Source organism: Camelus dromedarius, chromosome 10 (genome assembly GCF_036321535.1).
Source record: "Camelus dromedarius isolate mCamDro1 chromosome 10, mCamDro1.pat, whole genome shotgun sequence".
Classification (NCBI taxonomy): Eukaryota; Metazoa; Chordata; class Mammalia; order Artiodactyla; family Camelidae; genus Camelus; species Camelus dromedarius.
In genome coordinates, this window is record NC_087445.1 from 3,114,390 (window position 1) to 3,136,134 (window position 21,745).

General features: G+C 44.4%; 1 protein-coding gene across 6 annotated transcripts in view; it reads right to left on the reverse strand.

Annotated features, from left to right (window-relative positions):
- The window catches only part of AOPEP (aminopeptidase O (putative)), a 324,357-nt gene that overhangs the window by 16,944 nt on the left and 285,668 nt on the right, over window positions 1–21,745 (reverse strand). For 5 of the 6 annotated variants that reach the window (XR_004135281.2, XM_031447198.2, XM_031447195.2 and 2 more), the window contains one exon: window positions 7,880–7,996. Coding sequence is in view for 4 of the 6 variants with exons in the window: in XM_031447198.2 (XP_031303058.1) it covers window positions 7,880–7,996 (117 nt within the window). In the remaining 2 variants the exon portion in view is untranslated. Of the gene's footprint in view, window positions 1–7,879; window positions 7,997–21,745 lie in introns of those variants that run through there. The other variant, XR_010382565.1, reaches the window with a different exon arrangement.

Sequence of the window (21,745 nt, forward strand, 5' to 3'; positions counted from 1 at the left end):
TAAAACCCCACACATGGATTTCACTCGTGAGACCGTTAACGGCAGAAGGAACATGAATGAGATGTGACTGGACCTGAGGCTCTATTTAAAGAGCCTCAGGGCAGTGTTACCTATGACCCAGAAAACGTGTGCGTCTCCGCATCTTTCTGAGAAACCCCGTACAGCCTGGGGGACGGCAAGAGTAGGTAACGCCCCTCAAACCTTCAGACACCTTTACGACAGGACCTGCTGCCAAGCACCGCGGAAGCAGCGCTGGCCAAGGCTGACTTTTCCAATAATCTCACTGAACCTGGACCTAAAAGTTCGCCTGTTTTAAATGCTCTTTCCCATTCTTTTATTTACAGATATAAATTCTAAATATGACTGATGATTATTTATTTAAAAGTTCTTTTTAAAAAAAGTTTAAAAAAAAAGGTCTTAAGAAAAATTAGACAGATTATGCCACTAGTGGCTCATTGTTTTCTTTAAATGAGCATCTGACCGGCCACAATGTACTGTTTGTTAACAGTTCAGGGTAAATAAAACGCAGGCCCTGGCCTCGGGAACAAGAGAGGAACACTAATCTGAAAAATCAAAGTTCTGTGTTATTTTAGATCAATTTTTAAAAATTCTTTTATCACAGTACAGCAATGGAGACTATTTGAGACAAGGTTTCCACATAAACATTCTAGGATTCAACACTGAATTGAATGATAAAGAAAGAAAACTCCAAAAAAGAAATACCTCGAGATATTTTCCTGATCTTGAAGGAATATTCTGAAACATTAAATGTCCATAAACCAAATACAACCAAAAACATACACAAATATAACTAAAGAATTATATAAGAGCTCTGTTTTTTCCCACATCATAAAAGGCACGTGGTTTAAAAAGGCAGATTACGCCCAAAGCAACTGAAGGAAATCACCCCAATGCCTTTTATCAATCCGTACGCCGCCCGCTTTCCAGACTCGGCAAGTCACTATGCTGTGTCAAAAGGACAGCTGTGCCCGGCACCAGCACGGTCTTAGTTTTTTTTTTAAATGGATATGAAGTCACTACTTGTAGGTCAGATCCATCAACATTTGACCTCTTGATCTGCAACGTGAGCTTGACCCTGTCAAGGGGCCAGTGAGCCAGACCACCTCTCATCCCTGGGAAGCAGCAGACAAACGGCTCAGTGCTGGAGACGGCAGGTGTCCACCTGCTTCCGGAGGCTCCCGGTCCATCTGGCCCTTTGTATCCTACCCTGGAAAACCACTGTGCTCACTGCCACACACCACTCTGACCCTCCACAACCAGTCTGTTTCTTATGTTCAATCTGAAAACCTGCCTCCTGACACGGCTGGGCAGTGAGGAGGTGGCCTGGGGGCATGTGGGCCCCCAGCAAGCCTCCCAAAGGGAAGGGGGAGAGGAGGTACCACGGGGCTGGGGCCCCAGTGCCCTTGCACAGCCCTGAGGGGGTGCGGGGCCCTGACTACAGGACCTGATGTCAGCAGGCGGCTCCTGCCTTTGTGCTTCTTAGATTCTGCATGGAGGTGGACCAGAGGGGAAGGAGGCACCAAGTTCAGCGCATTGCATTTTACTAAATGTAAACTGTCGAGACCCTGAAGTGGTAAGGGAGCCCAAAGAGATTACATCTAACCTCTTTAAACTCTTCTGTGAGAAGAACAAAAGAGAAATGTTTTATTTTGTAGCCAGACTACTACGGAGAAGCGACCGGGGGAAAGGGGGAGTGCTGGGCCCACGTGGCAAGGAACGGACCCTGAACACTGCACAGAGGACGACGGTCACCGTGACCAGAGGAGTTCCAGCACTGAGGATGGGCAGACCCACAGCTACGGATCAATTTTAGATTTGGAACACACGCTACCTGACTAAACCTTCATTCTCTGCCCTTGTAATGCGTCTCTCCAGAGGTCTGTTAATCATGAGATGTTCCTGATTCACAGAAACTATGCTTTTAGCCCAAATGAGATTCAGAGGTGAGCATCAGAGCTGTGCTCCGAGAATCACGCCTTCCACCTGTGGACTTCAAATATGTGCGGTATTTTCTTTTCAAACAAACACTGAGTTCTCTTACTGACAGTGTATTAAAATCCACCAAAGGAGGTGGCCAGTTTACACGGTTTTCAAGGGCTCTCCCGCCTGGGCCAGAGGAAAGGCAGGGACGAGGGGGAAGGCATGCAAGGCTGGATGTTTTTCCATTTGCAATCAACCTTGAGAGTGTCCTTTTCAGAGCAGAGTGCAGACAGATGCTGGCGTGGCTTCCTCGGTGTACTAGTGGTAAAACAGGTTTGTCCTTCCTTAACTAACCTATTTCCTCACATCTACTTGCTACTATTACTTTACTTGGCAGTTCCTTTTCTTCCACGTGAAACATTTTGTTTTCACCTCCCCCATGGCTACATTCTTTGGAGCCTTGAGGGAGTGCAGCTGGCTCAGGGTGGCCCCGAAATGTAGTTAACTGTGCTCTAGATACCCCACTCTGTGTTGTAACCATTGTGCACATCGTTAATGATGAAAAAATTGCTTTTTGTGGTCAGCTGCTGCTTTAGAGCAGTGGTTCTTACCCGGGATGACTCTGCCCCCAGGAGACACTGGGCAGTGTCTGCAGACGTTTCAGAGCGCCAAAACTGGGGTGGTGGGGGAAGGGAGAAGACTGGCGTCCACGGATAAGGCTGGGGATGCTACACACCCTACAAAGCACACGACACCCCCACCACAGAGCACCGTCCAGTCCAAAACATCTGTGTTGCTAAGGCTGAGAAACCTGGATTTAGAGCAAACCCCCCACCCAAAGAAAAAACCCACCAAGCCCCCAGATCAAGAACCCTGTGACCCCATCGATGCTCGGGGTGCCTAAGTTGGGCAGCTTGTCCCTTCTTTACTCTGTCCCTGCCCGTCCTGACAGATTCAAGGAAAGAGAGAATACAAAGGCTGTTGAGCTAAGTAACAAAACTTGACCATTTCATACCAAAAGGGAGAATGTGAATCGTACATGACCAGAAATTACACTAAAACCCTGGACGCTCACAGACATTTTCTCATCACGCTGCTAACAATCCCACGAAGAGGGGGCTTATGGCTCCGTTTTAAACCTGGGGAGACGGAGGCTCAAGGAGCCTCGGTCTCAGTCCGGGGGGAGGCAGCAGGGACACTGGTGAGGACCGTGAGCTCGTCCTGTCCTGCATTTTCCAAACTGTGCGCTGCAACTCTTTGGTGGGTCAGAAAATCAAATTTACTGCATCACAACGCACACTTTTAAAGAAATAGAAAATAATAGCAAGTGTAAGAGTAAAGATGGTTTTGTGGAGCTCTTTCTGCCAGCTGGCTGTGGTCAAAAAAGCCGAGAGCGAGCAGTGTAGCCCAGGCACAGCCGCGCAGACGAGGAAAGCGGGGCCGGGGAGGGTGGGCGGCTTGCCTGTGGTCACCCGCCATTTGGAGACCTGGGACCAAGGCCGGCTTGCTGCTGAGCTGATGCCTCGGCCAGGACCAGGTGCACGGCCGCCGGGTTTAGACGAGGTCGACACAGGGAAGGGCGGTTCCCCCGAACAAGGACCGGAGACGTGGCCCCTGCACTTTCCCACCCCCACCTAAGCCGGGAGGCCCCTCCCTTTCAACCAGCAGTATTCCTGCAAGTACAGTGAGCGGAGGACCTGATGCTGGTAACGGCCTCCCCCACAAACTTAAACTTCTGGCTCAACCTACCAACTGAAACATCAGAACAGGGTGTGGTGCTGCGGGGACCTCCCCAGCCCCTGCCACTCCCATCTGAGGCAGATGGGACAGCGAGCTGCTGTTTCTGAATTTTCTGAAAATTCACCTGCGGCGGCACATGTCCCCGGTTTTGAAGCGCTCAACTGTGATCTGTAGAAATAAGGCTGCTCCGAGGTCAGCCGGGGGCTCTTGGGGAAAAAGGTCTCAGAGCCAGATTGCACGGAGCCTCGCCTCACTGCTAGGGGATGGCTATTCTCACAGCTTAAGAGGGCAGGAAATTCATTCTTTTTAAAAGGGATCTCAGAAAACGCCTTCTGTTCCAAGAATCAGGTGTCCAATATATTTTAAAAACCTTTATGGCTCTTTGAGCCAACACGCTCAGAAACTGTAGACAACACATTTCTACAAACTAGGTTTCCTTCAGTTCATCTTCTGACCTGGGTGAAGCAGCCCAGCACATGGCTAGAGGACTGTTTGATTCAGGAGGTAAAAGGTGACCGACTCCTGCAAGTAAGTGTTACTTTTCAGGCTGAGGAACATGAAGTCCCCCTCCAGCGCCTCACTTTTCAGATGGTGGCCGTGAGACTGGGCAGGCAAGGCACAAGGTGGCCCAGGGTGACACGTGTTACTGGACCCAGCTTACTCCGTTTGTCCTTGTGCACGTTTCCCTTAAGACTTGAACACATGGTACCCCCCCCCCCAGGGCAGACCAGTGTATCCGCACCACACGTGACGGAGAACACGCAGGACAAGGGACGCAGAACCGGGGCCAGTGTGCCCGACATGTGAACAGCTGGCAAACACCACCGTCACCCTGAGCGCCACACTCGGAAATCCTGACCCACAGACCAAACATCCCGTGAATGCAACCGAAACGCAGAGGCAACACGACTGATACAGAAGTTGAGCTACACAAAGAGGATCATTAAAATCCACTTCCCAGGGGGACCGCACCAGCCCACCCACTCGCCGAGCAGGAAGGCGGGAAGGGACAAGGGGACGTGACGGCAAAGACACTCGAGTGACTACAGAACAGAGGGCCCTACTCCGTGGCAGCACAGGCTTCTTGCTCAGGTGTGGCTCCCGGAGCATCGGAACATGCTCTGCCAGGAGTCCCCAGCACACTGGGCAACAAGGGGGCCAAGCGAGCCACGGAAATAGCAGGCTCACCTCTCAGAAAGTGACCTCCACCCATGCTTTCAGGAAAAACACAGTCTAAGGAGGAATGTGGGGGCACTTCCTGTACCTCCCAGACAGGAGGAATAAACCCCACTGTCGCAAGCACTCCTGACTCTGTACTGGAGACCACCCTCCACCCTCATATGGGGCTGAAGTCTTTCCACACAGACACCTAATGTGACACCAGTCCCAGCGCCTTGGCGGCATCCTGATCATCCTGATCAAAGCGCAGCGGGGCCACCACCCCACTGCTCCATGCTGGGAAGACACCTCTGGAGCTGTGTCCCACGGGGATGCTTCATTCACAACCGGCCACACTCCAGTATCTTCGGCCGGTTTTCGAATGCCGGCTATTTATTACATATTTAAACACCCTGAGAACAAGTAAATGGGACAGTGCTTATTTGTTTGGTCAAGATGAAGTACCAAGAATGAAGTCAGAAGCCTCAAGACTTTTCCCATCAAATAATAATTCTTTCTCCCATGAAATGTTCTGTCACTTAGAAGCAGATGGTTAAGTCAACTAAATTCCTGCTAATCAGTGTCACAATAAATCACTTAACCAATGAAGTTTCTAGAAAACACCCTGGCTGGCCAAAATCCTGTTGCCTTTCTGGTGCTGAGTGGCATGTCAAGGGAACCTCACCATAAGCTAAGCTGCCAGTGTGGCTGATGACAGACGGGGCCGCAGAGGCCCGGGAAGGGGGGAAGGGGTGGCACACAGCGAGGCCCAGGTCCTTCCTGGTCTGGGCCCTGCCCACCCGTGCAGGCCCCAGAGCAGGGGTCAGCAGACTGGGGACGGGGCAGGCCAAACCAGCCCACAGCTAGGAGTCACGCGGACGTTTTAGAAGAGTTTTAAAAATGAACAACAGAAGAATTATTCTGAGACGCGATAACTGCATGAAGTTCAAGTTTCAGGGTCCATCAGCAGCTCCACCGGAACACGGGCACGCCTGCTCGTTTTCACACTGTCTATGGCAGCAAAGCTGAATGGGTAGCTGTGACAGAAACCACGGGGCCTGAAACATTAAAATCTGCTCCTTTACAGAAAATGTATGCTGACTTCCACCCCAGCACGTGCCAAGCTCACCCCTGTGCACCTGCTGTCACCTCCGCATGGAAATCCCCACTGGCCCTTGGCTTTGCATGGCCAACTCCTTCTGACCCTTAGGTCCTGGCTCGAATGTCACTTTCTCTGCATGACCCTTCCTGAACTCTACCTAGAAACACTTATCCTTTGTAGCTCTTATCTGCAACTGTCCTGTTCATTTGCTTAGGAGCTGTCCTTCCAGAAGAACACAGACCTCCTCAGGGTGAGCCTGGCCACCGCTGAATCCCCGTGCCCGGCACTGGTGCCGCTGCATGACGCTGACCATGCCAGTCACAGGAAGCAGGTAGAGCCCTCCCCGGGCCCCAGTCTCTCACCACCGAGGAGCCAAGCCTGAAGAGACCACTCCGGCCTTAGGCATCGACGGTGAAGCTTGTGAGGCGTAAAACAAGCAACCAGATAAAACCTGTTATATTCCCCAAAGATTCAAGAAGTTATATATAACAGCTAGGCCGAGCCGTGGGCTGAGAACACGGTGTGCTTTATGTTCATGCCAACAGGAAAGGCGAGGAAGCAGGGCCCACCACCTCCCAGCTTTCTGGGGAGGAGCGACAGGTGCCCGGCACCTGCTCCCATCCCCCTGCCTTCATCAGTCACAGGGGCCTGGCACTTCGGTGGTATTCGGCTCTGATTAAAGCATAACCTCATGCCTATAAATAGAAACCTCTTCTAAAGACTAATTAAAAATAACAGGCTGGCATTTGGGAAGGCCTATAAACAAAAACCTAAGGGCTGAAATAAACAGCAACCGTTGCATGTCTGATCTCCTCTGAGCTCCGCTGAGATGGGTAAAAAGCTCCATGTGTCCTCTCTGGAGTTTTTCAATTAACTCCTGAATCGATGGAAGGGCTTTAACATCTATGATGATGTCCGTTTCACCTTTTCATCTAGTAATGAGCTGGTTTTTATCAATTTACTCCATTTTAACAATTGTGAAATTAATTTTAATAATATTTTATTTAACCCGACGTATCCTAAATACCACTGTGACATTGTAATCAGTAAGAAGAAATTATTAACGAGATATTTTGCTTTTTCTTTTGATACTACATCTTCGATACCCACTCTGCATCTCACACTCGCAGCGCATCTCAATTCAAAACGGCCACGTACCACGTGCTCAACAGCCACACGTGCCTGGTGGCTGCCATGCTGGACGGCTCCGTTTTAAATGTTCATTTATTCTCAACAAACACAAATCAAACTTACCTGCATTTCAGGAGTTTTACATAAAGGAGCTTTTCTCTTTTTGACCGTGTGCTTATTTCTTACTTAGGACAACAAAATACATTAAATAGTCATTATTTTATGTATTAAAAAGAAAAACCCTAGCACCTCATCTCAGGATTCACGCTGCATTCTTCACAATAAGCTGAAAGACACTAAGGACTGCATCGTACTGTTTCCACAAGCATCCAATTCTGCTTTTCAGACCGCGGCTGTGAGATTTAGTTTTCATTTCCTTTATACACGGCTGCTTTCCGGTCCTAACTGAATGCAACCAAGCATCTCTGGCACATCTAAGCCAAGTCTCCTTAATGCACAACAGGACGGCGCCACAGTCGTGCACAAGATGACTCACCCGAGTTCACAATTCAGAAACACTCCACCCGCCTGCTCATTCCTTCTGGAGACTTACGATTTAAGAAGAGGGGAAAATTTGGGACCTCAAAATACCCCGGTAAATGACCAGGATCAAAAGCCCCCTGCTGGAGCAAGCGCAGCCAGGGAAGCGGTTTACCCTTTGCTTGAAGTCCTGCTCCACACTCACAAGCACGCAGCACAGGACGCTGCTACTGGAAACAGCACTTCCAACAGTCTGGGACGCAGTGGGACAGTCATTCCTCACCAACAGGGAGGGCCCGCCACATCACTCAGCGGACGTCCCGTTACCTCTGCATCCTGCTCCGGGAGGCGGTACGTTCTCTCCAGGCTTTGCAGAGTTCGGGGGCTCAGGGTCTTCTGCTCTAAGAGATGCTCCAGAAGCAAGACCAGCTGGTCTGGAAGAAGCTGAGGACAAAGCCAAACACCCCGTGAAAATGCCATTCAGCATATGAGAAACAAATCCAAACATTTAAACCCAAGACAGCAAATCCAGGGTAACCCGGGCACTTCCAGCAGCTGTCCGAAACACCGGAAGACTGTAGACTTTATTTTGGTAAAACCTCAAGGTTTACACTGTATCCCTAAAGACACTGCATTCTGGGGCCTGATTAAGCTCTGTTTTCCACGTCTGTTGATGCCAGTTCTATACTTAAGAGCAGATAAAACTTCACTTTTTTTTAGGTTGTACAGTGTGAATTTTTTTAAGGTGTACAACGTGATGATTTAATGTACATATACATTGTGAATGATAAAACCTACCTTAATAAAACATTATCATGGTTTTATCAGATCTTTTACTTTATGGCATGCATATGCCAAAAAACATCATTTAGCCTCGACAAATACTCAAGAAGCTAGCTGGTCTTAGGTAAACAGGTAGAAATTTAACAGGAATAAGCAACTTTCAGATTTCCTTCTTTAGGATGTAAATCTTGCAGAGGTACATCAAGAAATAAAGAGTGTGTAATGAAACCAGAACTGTATCTCACAATCCCTCCATTGTAAAAACTGAAAAGTTTAAAAACAGTTATTTTATGATCATACATGGGTACGATCACACACACACACACACACACACACACACACACACGGTGACTCATATTCCTGAGTTTTCATACAGGGTAAATAAAAGTGGTGTTACCAGCTAAGAGCAAAGAGAAGGAGGTGTTTTTATTTGGTTCAGAAATAACACAAACTAATATGTGAGCAAGGAATACTTGTGAAATCCAAGAACTTAAAATACATCTTACTCTCTATTGTACTGCACCTCCAGCACAGGGCAGGGCTGAAATAAACTGCTGGTAGAAGGGGAAAAAAATCAATCAAAGACACATCTTACAGGAACCAAGAAACACTCACTCTGAAATGAAAGTTTTAAAATCATTACTATGAATTTCACTCTTGTCTACACTTACCTTTTCTCCATCCCTGCTTAAGCCCAGATGATCCTTGTCAACTAACCCAAATTTCCATCTCTGGAAGCTAACACCAGAGCAACAGAATGTTCATGAGAGCACCTGGATTTTAATCCCCACTTTGTTGCTCTGAAAGAAATTTTTAGATGACTGACTTCTCCCCCTACCTCTCTGCCTTTCAGCCCCAAGTGTGTACTCTGCCTCCGCCTCCTCCCTCCATTCAGACACACACACACACACAACTGTAGGAAAACCCAGTAGAGACTGTGTGCATGACATTTACCACGCTAATTCCACAAAGAAAGTGTTTCTTCTGTTTTCTCATCTCATCTTTCTAAGTTCTAATAAAACCTCACTTCCCTGTAGACAGACAGACAGACACAAACGCATCACACTTGATTCCTGGGTATTTTCATTTCACAGCATCAGTCCACCCACTTGAGAGTCATGCTGTGGGTCCTCTCAGGCTGAAGGGAGAAACGAGGCACTTCAGCAAAAACAGAGGGCTAGGCTCAGCACTGACCCGTGAGCTTCTCCACAACAACACAAGTTCCTCCTGTGAGAACCCTCATGCCTGTTAATATGCTTCAGCGACATCAAATGATTACTTATTGCCTATTACAAAAATGCCATTTTCTATTTTCTACAGTTTCGCACATGTGAGGCTACTTTTACATTAAAAGAAATCAGCTATGTCATAAAACAGGCCAAATCCAGGACCACCAGCTTCTGGGGTGCGTCCACGCCCACCATCCACACCGAGAGCACTCGGCAGGCAGGCCGGCCACAGACAGAGGGGGAGTCTCACCCCGCCTTGGGCGCTCCTGAGCGGGCAGCAGAGCTGAGACTTTGCTCTCAGACTTTCCCGCGGCCCCTCCTGTTGCAGCTCCATCTCCTAGGCTCGGCCCAGCGCCTGGGGCTTCCTCGGCCCTCCTTTCCGTCCACTCGCCCTGCGGCCTCCCACTCTGGATCCTCCTCCCTACGTTTCAAGAGGGTCCCTGCCCTGGTGGAGGCTAAGCCTTCAGCCTCAGCCCTGAGTGCAGCCCTCATTCCCCTGCTAAGGGTACCCCTGATTGCGCTCCGGTTCCTGAACCCTCCCCATGGAGCCTGCGCTTTCTCCCAGCACGGCCTTTCCGCACCCATCCACCCCGCTGCACCCCCTTCCAGAGTGTGCTCCATGTGGCTCCAACACGCAGCGGCCTGGCCTCGGTGCCTACACAAGGGCTGGGGAGCGGAGGGCCCCAGGCTGGGCTGCAGGGCCAAGCAGTCCTGCACCCCTAGGGGCACTCTCAAAACCAGTCAGCAGCACTTCTATCCTCAGCCCATCCAGGGCGGCAGCAGCCACCCAGGAAGACGGCTTCTGGGGAAGGGCTCAGCCTGACACAGCACAGAACACCCAACCGCCGAGGGAGTGGGCCTCACTCACTAACTAAATACAGCAGGAACAAGCCCAGCCAATCTGAAGAATTACAGGGAAGGAAAGAGTAGAAAGAAAAGCATCTCCCTATGATGTGCCCGCACTTAGAAAAAAAGCCTATTGTTAGAACTTGAGTTTGGGATTTGGTTTAATCTAGTGAGACCCACGGAGGAAAGAAACAGACGAGCAAGATGACCAGCTTGGTCCTCCAACTTACCCAACTGGGCTTAACCAATAAATAAGTCCTGTTTAAAGCCAGATAATTACTAATATGCGAATCTCTCAAAGAGTCTGGATTCACACTTCTACATCTTCCAAACAGAAAGCTCATATAGTCACGAAGAGAAACAGAACCAAAGGATCATTGAACGTTTTTGTCCTCTTCTAGTTTCACACAATGGGAAAATACCTAAAGCCAAGCCCTGTGACAGGAGGGACGGCCACGATGGGAGGGAGAGTCAAACCTTTGCGGTTCTTTATTAAGTCTCATTTACTTTAACTGGAGGAGGTAAGGCGCGAGCTCCCACACTCCCCACCAGCGCTCCCTCCCCCTTCACTAAAGGAGGAAGAGCCGGCCTGTAGCAGAGGCGCCCAGACCAGCACAGACGTGAGAACATTCTTCCACGACCGAGCTGAGAGTTCTTGAGAATGGACTTGTGTAAATGACTCTTAGTAAACAACCTGTAGCCATCTGGCTTTCAACTGTCACCCTCCCAATTCACGGTGGAAAATGCAGTTTCTAAACAATGAAAAAACTGGAGAAAAACCAGCGATCAAATGCTATTTCAGTACGCAGATAATAAAACTAATTCAGTATCTTTTCACTCACGAAGGACTAAGTAAACATTACATAATTTTTACATGAGATTACAGACCCTGAAAAAGGGATACTGAAGCAAAACCATGGTTAAGTAGCTCGCTTTAATACTGTACATTTTTCTTTGTAAAATAAACATTTCCTCCCTACAAAGCTGCCCTATGATGAGAAAGAAGCACTAAGCAATAAACCAAAACGTTTGCAAAGCCACGGAGAGCCATCCTACACTGGCAAACGTGCTGTGATGCGGTGCTGGGTGCCACCCGCCCTGGCAGCTGGCACGGCGGCCATGGGCAATGCTGTGTGGGTCACTCCAGTCCCACCCACGTAGAAATCAAATTAAATTTCGCATGACTTCTACGCCAACTGTGTTTTAGTACAGCAGTACTGTGGGAGACAGACATGGCTTAGCCACACTATGGCCTGATTTAAGAAAAATAAAGCCCGTGCTTCGGAGCATTGTCTCCTGAGAAACAGCTCCTTTAAACAGCATCAGAAAGAACCTGCCTTTACTTCTGAGGGTCTAGTAGCGCTCACATCCACAGCTCAACAGTGACAGGAATAGAAAGTTCTTTCCCTTTGCACAAACAAGGAATTCATGACGGGGTTATTATTTTTTCCATATGGAAACCAGTTTGGTATTTTTAAAATGCATCTGCCTCAGAAACTTAGACAAAATAAGAATGGAGTGCCAAAGTCATGCGGGTACTTGAAATAGAGAACTTCACAACGCTGGAAGACTTACTCAAATGCAAAAAACAGAATACCAAAGGAGGCCAAGTCAATACAATCAGATCTGTTAAGAATTTGGAAGTCCGTGTTCTTGCTCTAAACATGGAGGAGTCCGCGGCTGCTCACTACCCAGAAATGCACAAAGAGAAAAACAGCCTACCTCGTAATTTCTCCCGGTCAACCTAAGAGTTGAGGTAAGCCGCACAAGTTTCAACAGCTCTGAAGAGTTTCTACACAGGCTCTTGTAAAGAAAATAGGAATTTTCCAAACCTACCCTCCCGGTCTACAAGCAGCACAAAGAAAACAAACCCTGACTCTTCCAGAAGCCTTTGACTGCTGTCACGGGGGCATCACTCACTCCTGGCTCCCTGAGGACCACCCACGCCCCGGAGGCCCTGCACCATGCCTTCCCCCGGCAGACCTCCTAGAGCAGCAAAGGTCCCCAACACGTCTCACCACTGACCTTCCACCGGTAGGAGCAGCGCAAGGGACGGGGCCCGCCAACCCCCGCATCCTCCGCACCCCTCCAACAGCCACGGAGGGCGCCTCCCCTCGCAGCCCGGCTGCCGGCTGCCGGCTGCCGGCCGCACAGGAGGACGTCTGAGAGGCTCCCGGACAGAACGAGCCTGGGACCCACTGGCAGTGGCTTGAGTTCTATTATTACCCCATTATCACTCTGGGATCTGGGCCTAAATGGAGCGTGCTTCCTCCCTGGTGCCATTTCCTTTCATCCTGGCTGGAGACTAAAAGCAGATCAATGGGGGCAATGCATATGATGTCACTTCAATTTACAGCGGCGGCCTCCCTCTCTTTCAGTCAGTCTGAAACACACAGAAAGATCAATTCTTCCCAAAAATGGTTAAAAAATGCTTAGGGAGCATTCTTCTTCCAGAAAAGCATTCTCTGCTATATTTGTCTATGTTACTACGGCAGGAACTGTTTACACTGAACAAAAACAGAAGAAATGGGGGAGGGAGGAAAATCTCAAATTCTCCCATTTGCTGGCTAAAATTCAACACAAGCAGGGTCCAAACCAGAACTAGGGCGGCTGACCTTTGAAAGTCACACATTTCCTGGCACAAAGGCACAAGACACAGCAGTTCTCCTTTGCCCCTTGGATTAGAAAGGTAATCCCAGAGACTTAATGTCTTTTTACTAGGACCCCCGCCCCCCGCAAAGCCTAACAAATTCCTTTCTACTCTTCCCAGAAAACACACCCACTGCACCACATACCCTCATGTGCCCCCACAGTCCGCAGGTGTGGACGTAAACTGCCCCTGTTCACACAGCTTCTTCCTTACAGGCAACAAGGAATTCTGACCACAGGACACAAGACAGAACTTTAAACCAAGTTACCTTTCAGATGCTGCTCTGAATCAAAATAAAGTAAGTAAAAATCTCTAAGTTGTGTAAATTTTCATACAGTGATTTTTGAAAGTGGGGTAAAATTAAGATATAATCCACAAAGTTCATCATCAAAACAAATGCGTTCTCCTTCCTCACAATCCAAAAAGAAACACAAAATCTTAAAGAGTATCAGAACTCTGGCACAGCTGACTCTGCCCACCCCAAATACTGGCCAGGAGGGTGGTCTTCACATCACTGTCACTACATGACCTTTCATCTGCCACATAATGATAAACATTTTTAAGTGACAAAAATGCACAGGCATGTGTCTGCCCAAGAGCAGTAGTCAACTAGGATATTGTGACATAATTAAAATATTTTTAGACTAAAACTGTAACTTGTATATAGGGGAAAAACATAATCGATTTGAACTGCTACTGAAAACTAACCGAAAACAAAACTTACAAAAGAAAAACTATACTTCACATGTTAAAGAGAAACAATGCATTTTTTTAAATGGCCAAATTTAGAATAGAAGTCTGGTTCATATTATTTTGGGGACACAAATTTGATCTGCCAACCAATAACACCATAATGAAATTAATTTTCTTCAGAATAAAGAAACCAATCATTAGATACATTCATCCAGTACAGTTATTTCTGGTTATCAAACATCTTTAGGGAGTATGTCTGCAGTCAAGTTGTAGAAAAATTCAAGCAGAAGCAAATATATAATTCATTTCACATAGGAAAAAAAAGCGTATTTACTACATTTTGGGGAAAACAACTTTAACAGCTACAGCTGAAAAAGACTAGCACACTTTTCATTTTCAGCCACGGTCTGGTAGTGGTGCTTCCAAAAGTGACACCACAGGGACTGCGACAGACACCAGCGTTAGCAAACAGTACCTGAAGTAATTCACCGGCACGATCATTCTCATGTCTCACTCGCGTCAGATTGTAAGGGTCAAATTTTCACGTGCTCACACTTCCCCTGACTTCTGTAAAAGTATTACCCAAACTATACGCAATCTGATACAAAGCGTATTATTTAAACTACGTAAAATGCAATCCTCCTGTCAACTCTTCTAATCACGTGTACACTAATGGTTTAGGTTATAGCACAGTCTGGAAAATAAACCTTTGTAAACACTCAAATTGAAAATTCCCAAGTATTTCACAAGAGATGCTTGGAATCCTTGTGTCTGCCTTCCCAACTCAGGAACCTGCCAGACCAATAACCAAAGGGGCCACAGGGAGACCATTCCTGATCTGAATTTTATGCTTCTCAAGAAAACTATCGCTCATGAAGAAGAAACTATAAATTCCTAAGTGAGGCAGTCCATTCACCCTGCTATGATGACACTGGTGTGCTCAATGTAGGACTTGTTTAAGGCTTTCTAAAGAATCTGGAATGAAAACAATTATATGTATGCATATGTATGACTGAAGCATTGTGCTGTACACCAGAAATTGACACATCATTGTAAACTGACCATACTTCAACTGAAAAACATAAAAGAGAATTTGGAACACCTTAAAATAGCAGAGAATAGTTCTAACCTTTCTTGTATTCACATGTTTTGGTTTTTCAGGGTTTTGTTTTTTTTTTTTAATAGAAATCTGCTTTTCCTTTCCTTAGAATTAATGCTCTTAATAATTCTGTATTTAATAGTTGATATATTTATCTTGAATAAGAGTGTATATATTTTATGGATCTGAGCTATAAGCTATAAACAATAGTATTTTCTAATTCAAAATTCTGGTTGCATACTAACTTATGATCCCCCCAAATCCAGCAGATGAATATATCTTTATTATGAAAACTGCCAGTCAAAAATCTGTGTCAACATCTTGGCTATGGCATATAACCATCACACAGCGGAATATGATGCAGCTAGTAAAAGGAATGAGATATAACAGTTTCTGTAATGTGCCAAGACAGAAATGTTATTAAGTCGGGGGCGGAGGGGGGAGTTGAGAATAGAATGCAGGCTGTGGTTAAATTTGTGTGAATAACTTTCTAAAGATACATAAAAAGAAATTAAGTAACTCTTCACATCAACTCTTTCTCTGAGTAACCTATGTGAGCTGCCTGGTCTTTTTTCTTGCCTCCAGATCGAGCTGAACTATTCTTCCTAAATCACATTAAAATTTTTCCCAAAAATTCACTTAAAGGAGAGAAGATCCACTTTATGAAGTACTTCAATATTGCAATCTAAGTACTGAAATGCATGAATGATTAAAGCCAATGCTCTAATGAAGTACTGAGTTGGCAACCTGGAAACCAGGGGCTTCTGTAAAGCAGTTAGTGACAGACAGATCCCCTAACAGGAGTGTGCACCAAGAAACCTATTAGCCTCTCTATTCTTAGTCAAAACAGTATTTGAAAGTAATGTAGATCTCAAAAGTTCTGATGTCAATACTTCTACACAGAGATGAATGCTAATACCATTAAATGTAAAACAAAAGTTTTGGGCGAGCAATGCCCAAACACTGAAAGACTTTTAAATTTTCCAAGTGCTTTGCATATTATACATGAAGCACTCAATCAGTCACATGCTCAGATTTTTATGTTGTCATTTACAATATAAATGAACTATGAAATATTTTCAGGTTTTTCCAAGGGAAAAGTCAGTAGCTATAATTTCATTCAAATCCAGAATTTCTTCCTATCTTTCTCTAATTTCCTGTATTACCCCCAATATGTCAAAATCAGATAGTCTGTGTGGGATTATTTATTACAAATTTGTTAACTTCTACAAAACAACTGCATCAACATTAGATTCCTCTGTGTAACTTCTGGTTGAATTTACTTTCCATAGCCCTATGTTCCTGGTAAAAAGTGATGATACGCACAAAATTAAGGTGTTCAAATGCACAAATATGCAACCCTTAGGAATATTCTGTCTGAAAACAGGTTTCCTCTAAATTGCAGGTGATTGGCAAATGGGAAAAAGAGCTAAGCACTTACTGAAATTATGCTCTTTTAAAACTTTATGGACAAAACCAGGACCCTCCTCTTTTAAGTTTAAATGAGGAATAACTGCAAACAAAACCGTATTTTAACTTCTATAAAAAGACTGTACATATTTAAGGCAACTCTGTAAGGAATGGAACTCAATCTTGCTCATTTCATGTGCCATCTACCCCATGCCAGATACTCCAATGTTGATCAAATTTAAATTAAGAACTTAATGTCCCACAGAGTATGATACAGTAAAAAACAGAACACTGACTGCAAGAACGAATGTCAATCAAAAATTCAGTGATTTAAGTAAAACTATTCAAAGAAAACGTGTATGGCTATACCTGAAAATTCAAGGCAGAAGTGATTCTCACTTCTAAACGAAAACAAAATTTAAAAATACACTTAAAATATCAATTTTGAAAGTTTGACAAACTTATATAGTAACGGACGTGGTGAATGATTCTTACTTTAAAAGCTAATGGTAAAATAACTGAAATCTCTCATCAGTTGTAATCAATGGCTCCGCAATGTCTTTAAAGAACTAATGACTAAGACTCCGTGTGGAACAACCCCGTTCCCTGTAAGTGCAAACTCAGAAGTTCTCTATTACAGAGACACGTCCCTTTGCTTTCCACAGTCTCCTTGTTCAAACTTGCCATTACACATTACATTTTTTAAAATTTTCAAAATTAACATTTAAAAAAATGTAAGCCACAAAAGCATTTTACAAATGATGATACTAACAAGAGTTGCAAGGTGAGAAAAAAACAAGAAACAGAAGGGAGAAACCAAGCCATACTCTGGTGCTCGGCTTATGGGAACAGCTCGGGAACAGACACGTGTACACTCAACATATTTTCAAGCCAAGAACCTAGTTTATAAGCAAATTTCACTCTTCGGTATTCATTCTGGTGTAAAATACTAACATTCCATTCCTCCTAGTGCCTGTCCTTTCTCCTTCACAGAGGCACAGTCTAAACAAATAACTTTTCAGTTAGGCTTTAATTTCTAATATTCTTCTTACATTTTCTACCAAATCCAAACTAAGCATAAATTTTGGCCATCTGTCTACAATTTGTTGTGGTTTCTATCATAAAGTTGACAAAGCAAAGTATCCTGAAAGGCATTCACCAACCACAACTAAAGAGGAATCGGGGGTGAGGTGAAGGAGGGTGAGGAGTCCAAACACAAGAATTACTGCTGGAAAAATACAGGAATAAAGTTGTTTTTACTCAATAAAAATGTGTTGAGAGTACTGTACAATTTACTATCCAATGTCTCAGTTTTCTTTCACAGAATGATTTAAGGCACATGAAGCCCAGGAGTCAGATTTCACTCAAATTCTGTACACTTTTGGATTCTAGTCCAGACGTTTTATATCCTGGATTAACTTTGAAAAGTTTTATGAGGAATAGATCTAGCAAAGAATTATCTTCTCAAGGGTCACTTAAATACTTACAGAAATTCATACTGAAAAAAACCGACTTAAGAATTTCAGGAAAAAGAAAGGCAGCGAAGTTTCACATACTTTCAAGAAATGTTTACTTCATTTTAACTCTTCCTTTTCTCTCTTCCATCTCAATATCAGCGCATCTGAAGGGAATAAAAGCTCTTAATGGGCCAGCATTTTGTATGAAAGAGAAACAGCTGTCTTGTGGAAGCCTGCCACGTGAGAAGGTGAAATAAACAGGTGAATGGGAAACAGAACACTAAACCACATGGACTCGGACAATGCCAGGTTTGTTTACCCCCAAATTGCAGGCTATGTACAAATGGCTGAATAATTCAAAAATTTATGTACTTCCCATCATGATAGAACTATTTCCAACTTAACATGCAGACTGAGACTGTTATAAAAATGTTCTTCCAGTTCCAGACATGCTCTTTACCGCTATGAGAATGCAGACATTATAATCTTACGCCTGCTTTCAGCTCCAACTTGGGACTCACGGGCCCGGAGCAGACTGCAGTGGATGCAGGAGAGCAGGAAATCTGAGACTGGGCCTTGTTTGCTGCAGTGGAAAGTTTCTCACGTGAGTTCAAATACTTGAAAGTTAATCAAGAGAAATAGGTCTTCGAAGATGCAAAACAGATACATATTAACCATGAACAGACCTGAAATTGATAGCTCTAAAATCCTAGCAGGTCTAAGACCTACCAAAACCTTTCATAGGTGGTTGGCATGAACATGATTAAACCTAAGATATGTTTTCTAGCAGAATCTAAAATCTTAAGTATTCCAAGTTACTCCTAACAGACTTCTAAGAAATCTCAAACAATAGGAAGTTTTAGTATTTCTATGTTTTTATATCTGCCTTTATGTATGTATAACCTACTCATAATAAAAATTCAGTTTTATAAGCATAATACATTTTAACAGCACAGAAATTTTGGAAATTACAGGAAACGTTAAGACATTTCTAAGTATTCAGATTGTTTATTCAATTTTCATGGAAAATAATCTGTGGAAAATCAAACTTTCCCTCCCCTCAGTAAGTATCCCAGCTTATCTGTTTTAAAAATTAACTTGGAATTTATGTTTTTTAAAAAAAGGTTACAATGAAATGTAGTTTTCTTTATGTAGGTTTTTAGAAACTTTTCTTATATAATTAAAACTAAAAAGAGAAACTTTAAAAATGTTTAGTCTTCACACTAACAGAATTTCTGCTACTTTGCTTTTACCAGTTACAACATATCAACTATAATCTACAAATTCTATTTCGAAGTGAAGCTTGACTTCTTTACAAGTTAACTTGAAAAACTAGTGATCACAGATCTCCCCCCAAATAAAAAGTGGACACAGATTTTTAAATCACTAAATACAATTTCACAGGTTGAGAAGCACTTTCCTGATTTCACAACGCAGGGTCTCATCTCAAAACTTTACAAGTAATAGTTACCTTTGACGCAGAAATAAAACATGAACAGGTCTGCTCCCTCCAGGGAAATTCAAGCAAACTTCTCTTTCGAGTCAAAGTATAAAACGCGGCTCTTTTATTGTCTCTGGTTAGCTCTCCAGCACTTGGCCTACGGTTCTACCTAAGAACGCTTGCTAGGAATTGAGACCAAAGACCAGAACCCCTCTAGATCAATCAGTACACACCCCTTGACAAAAAGGAAAGAGGACACTTCTCCAGAGACTAAAGTTAACCTGAAGAACATTTCTAAAGTCTCCAGTCTGAAGCAGTAATTTGTTACTCTTTTCCTGCTCGATCTGTCCTCTATATAACTTTCTTGAGCACATCAATTTGTTTACCCGCTCCCTCTTCCTTGAAGGCTCAAAAAACTACAATACAGATGCCCATGCCCTTGAATGCACTCAAAGTTTAAAATGTTTACAAGTACAAAGGCGTGAAAACAAAGGCAACAGCCCGTCAGAAGCACCCTACAGCATTTCTGAAGGCAACCAGAACTCCCATTCCCATCAGAAGATACCACCAGGGTAGTGGGAATGCAAACTCCACAGACCGGGCTGTCAGCTGTGAGCAGATAAGAACAGGACTAGGAAGCAGAATGAGTAAGAGGGAACCAAACCTGGCTTTCCTTCCCGGTACAGCTCCTTCGGTGGAGAGGCTGAGGTTAGAAGGACGGGAATGAGAAAGGATTTTGTAGACGGAGAAGAAACCACCTGAGGTCTCCTAACCAGCAACAGCTGACGGCCGCAGGCCCGCGCAGCTGTCAGACCCGCCGGGCCGCCGCGGGCGCGCCCGGCCCGAAGGGAGGGAAACGCCTTACTTACTGGGGCTCCTGCTGGGGCGCGGGCCGGAGCCTGGACTCCTCTGGGCTCCGTCCCGGGCGCCGACTCATATCCGCAGCGGCCGCCGCGCGCGCCGCCTCCTGCTCCCGGGCCAATCCCCGCAGAGGCGGCCGCCGCCGCCGCCGCCGCGCCCCGCCCCGCCCCGCGCGCCCGGCCCGGCCGGGTTCCCACCGCGCGGCGCCCCTTCGCGGCCACACCCCGGCCCCCGCCCCGCCCCTCCCCGCCAGGCAGCTCCCACCCAGTAATTACTCTAATTAGAAGTTTTAGTCTCAGCAGTTAAACAATGTACGAACCAGTCCCAACACAGCCTGCAATTCAAATGGCTTTGAGAACAAAGACAATCATAGCTGTAGCAATTTTTCCTCTAATTTATAGAATGTGGAGACTTTCTCTCGTTGTACACTATACTTAAAAAAAAAAAGTTTAACCTCTAGTCTACATGCCTTTTCACAAGGATATTAGCATTTCTATGGAAAAACACGAGACTATAACTGCTACAAAAGAAAAAAAGTTTCCAAAAAATGAGTGTTAAACTTCTAAGTTTAGTCCCACCTGAGGAAGATTTACAAATGTTCCTGGGTCACCTGGTTCTGAATATTAATGTCTTCATTCTAGTTTTAAATGTACAGGAGCTATTTCAGGATGAGTAATATTACAACCATAAAACATGTGCCTAGAAAAATAGAACACCAAAAACAAAAAGCCTTTTTATATACTTTATTTTCCAGTACTGGTTTGATCTTTAAAGCAATCTGCATCCATTTTAGAAGAATTACTCTGAACAACTCAGAAATTAAGTTTATGTGAAAGATAAAAAACAAAACATAGGCAATGAACTACTGGAGTAGAAAAATAAAACCCACTACAGAAATGTTACACTAAAAAGGTGATATGACTCATATGTCTTCCCCTTTCAATATATATTTTTCAAAATTAGATTTTAATTTTTTCAAAATTTCAGATAATTATGTTTTCAGTCCCACTCCATACATGCATTTACTAGAATTATGATCTAAAATTTTACCATTTTTAAATGAAGGTAATCCTAACTGCTCACATTATGGAAAACTAACTTTGTACTTTATTTTCCTACAAAATGCTATTTTTGTTTAGCAGCTAAATTTGCCTCTCTAAATATTAATGAGAGATATCTGAACATAATGTAGAGTTTCATTGCAGTAAGCACTTTAAAAGTTAATCTCTTTTAACAAAAAACCAACTAATTTCAAGTTAGAAAAGTAGAAAATAAAGAAAAACAAATGCAAACACTTTAAAATGCTAATGAGTCTACCTTGCTTAAAACTTTCATGCCCTGAAAGTAAGATGACATTCTTAAATGTTTAAACTAAGAAAATCAGGTGCCTAGGAAATTAAAACTTATGACTCCCAAGCACTTGGTTATAAACATGATGAGCAACTGAGGACACAGTGAGAAAAGTTTCTTCAGAGAAAATATATTCCCCCTCAAACTTATTTTTCCAAAATTCCCGCTGAGTCAAGATCTAAATCTTTAAATGGCTTTAAAGTTTTACTTAGCTAGCTCAATCTCTAACAAGAGATTATGCAAGACAGGACACCACCCTCTAAGTACTAAGAACATTATTTTCAAATGTATCAGAACATTAAAATTAGTCAAACTTTTTAAAAAACATTTTTTCAGTTTGAAAAATGCATATCTACCATCAATCAATATAAATA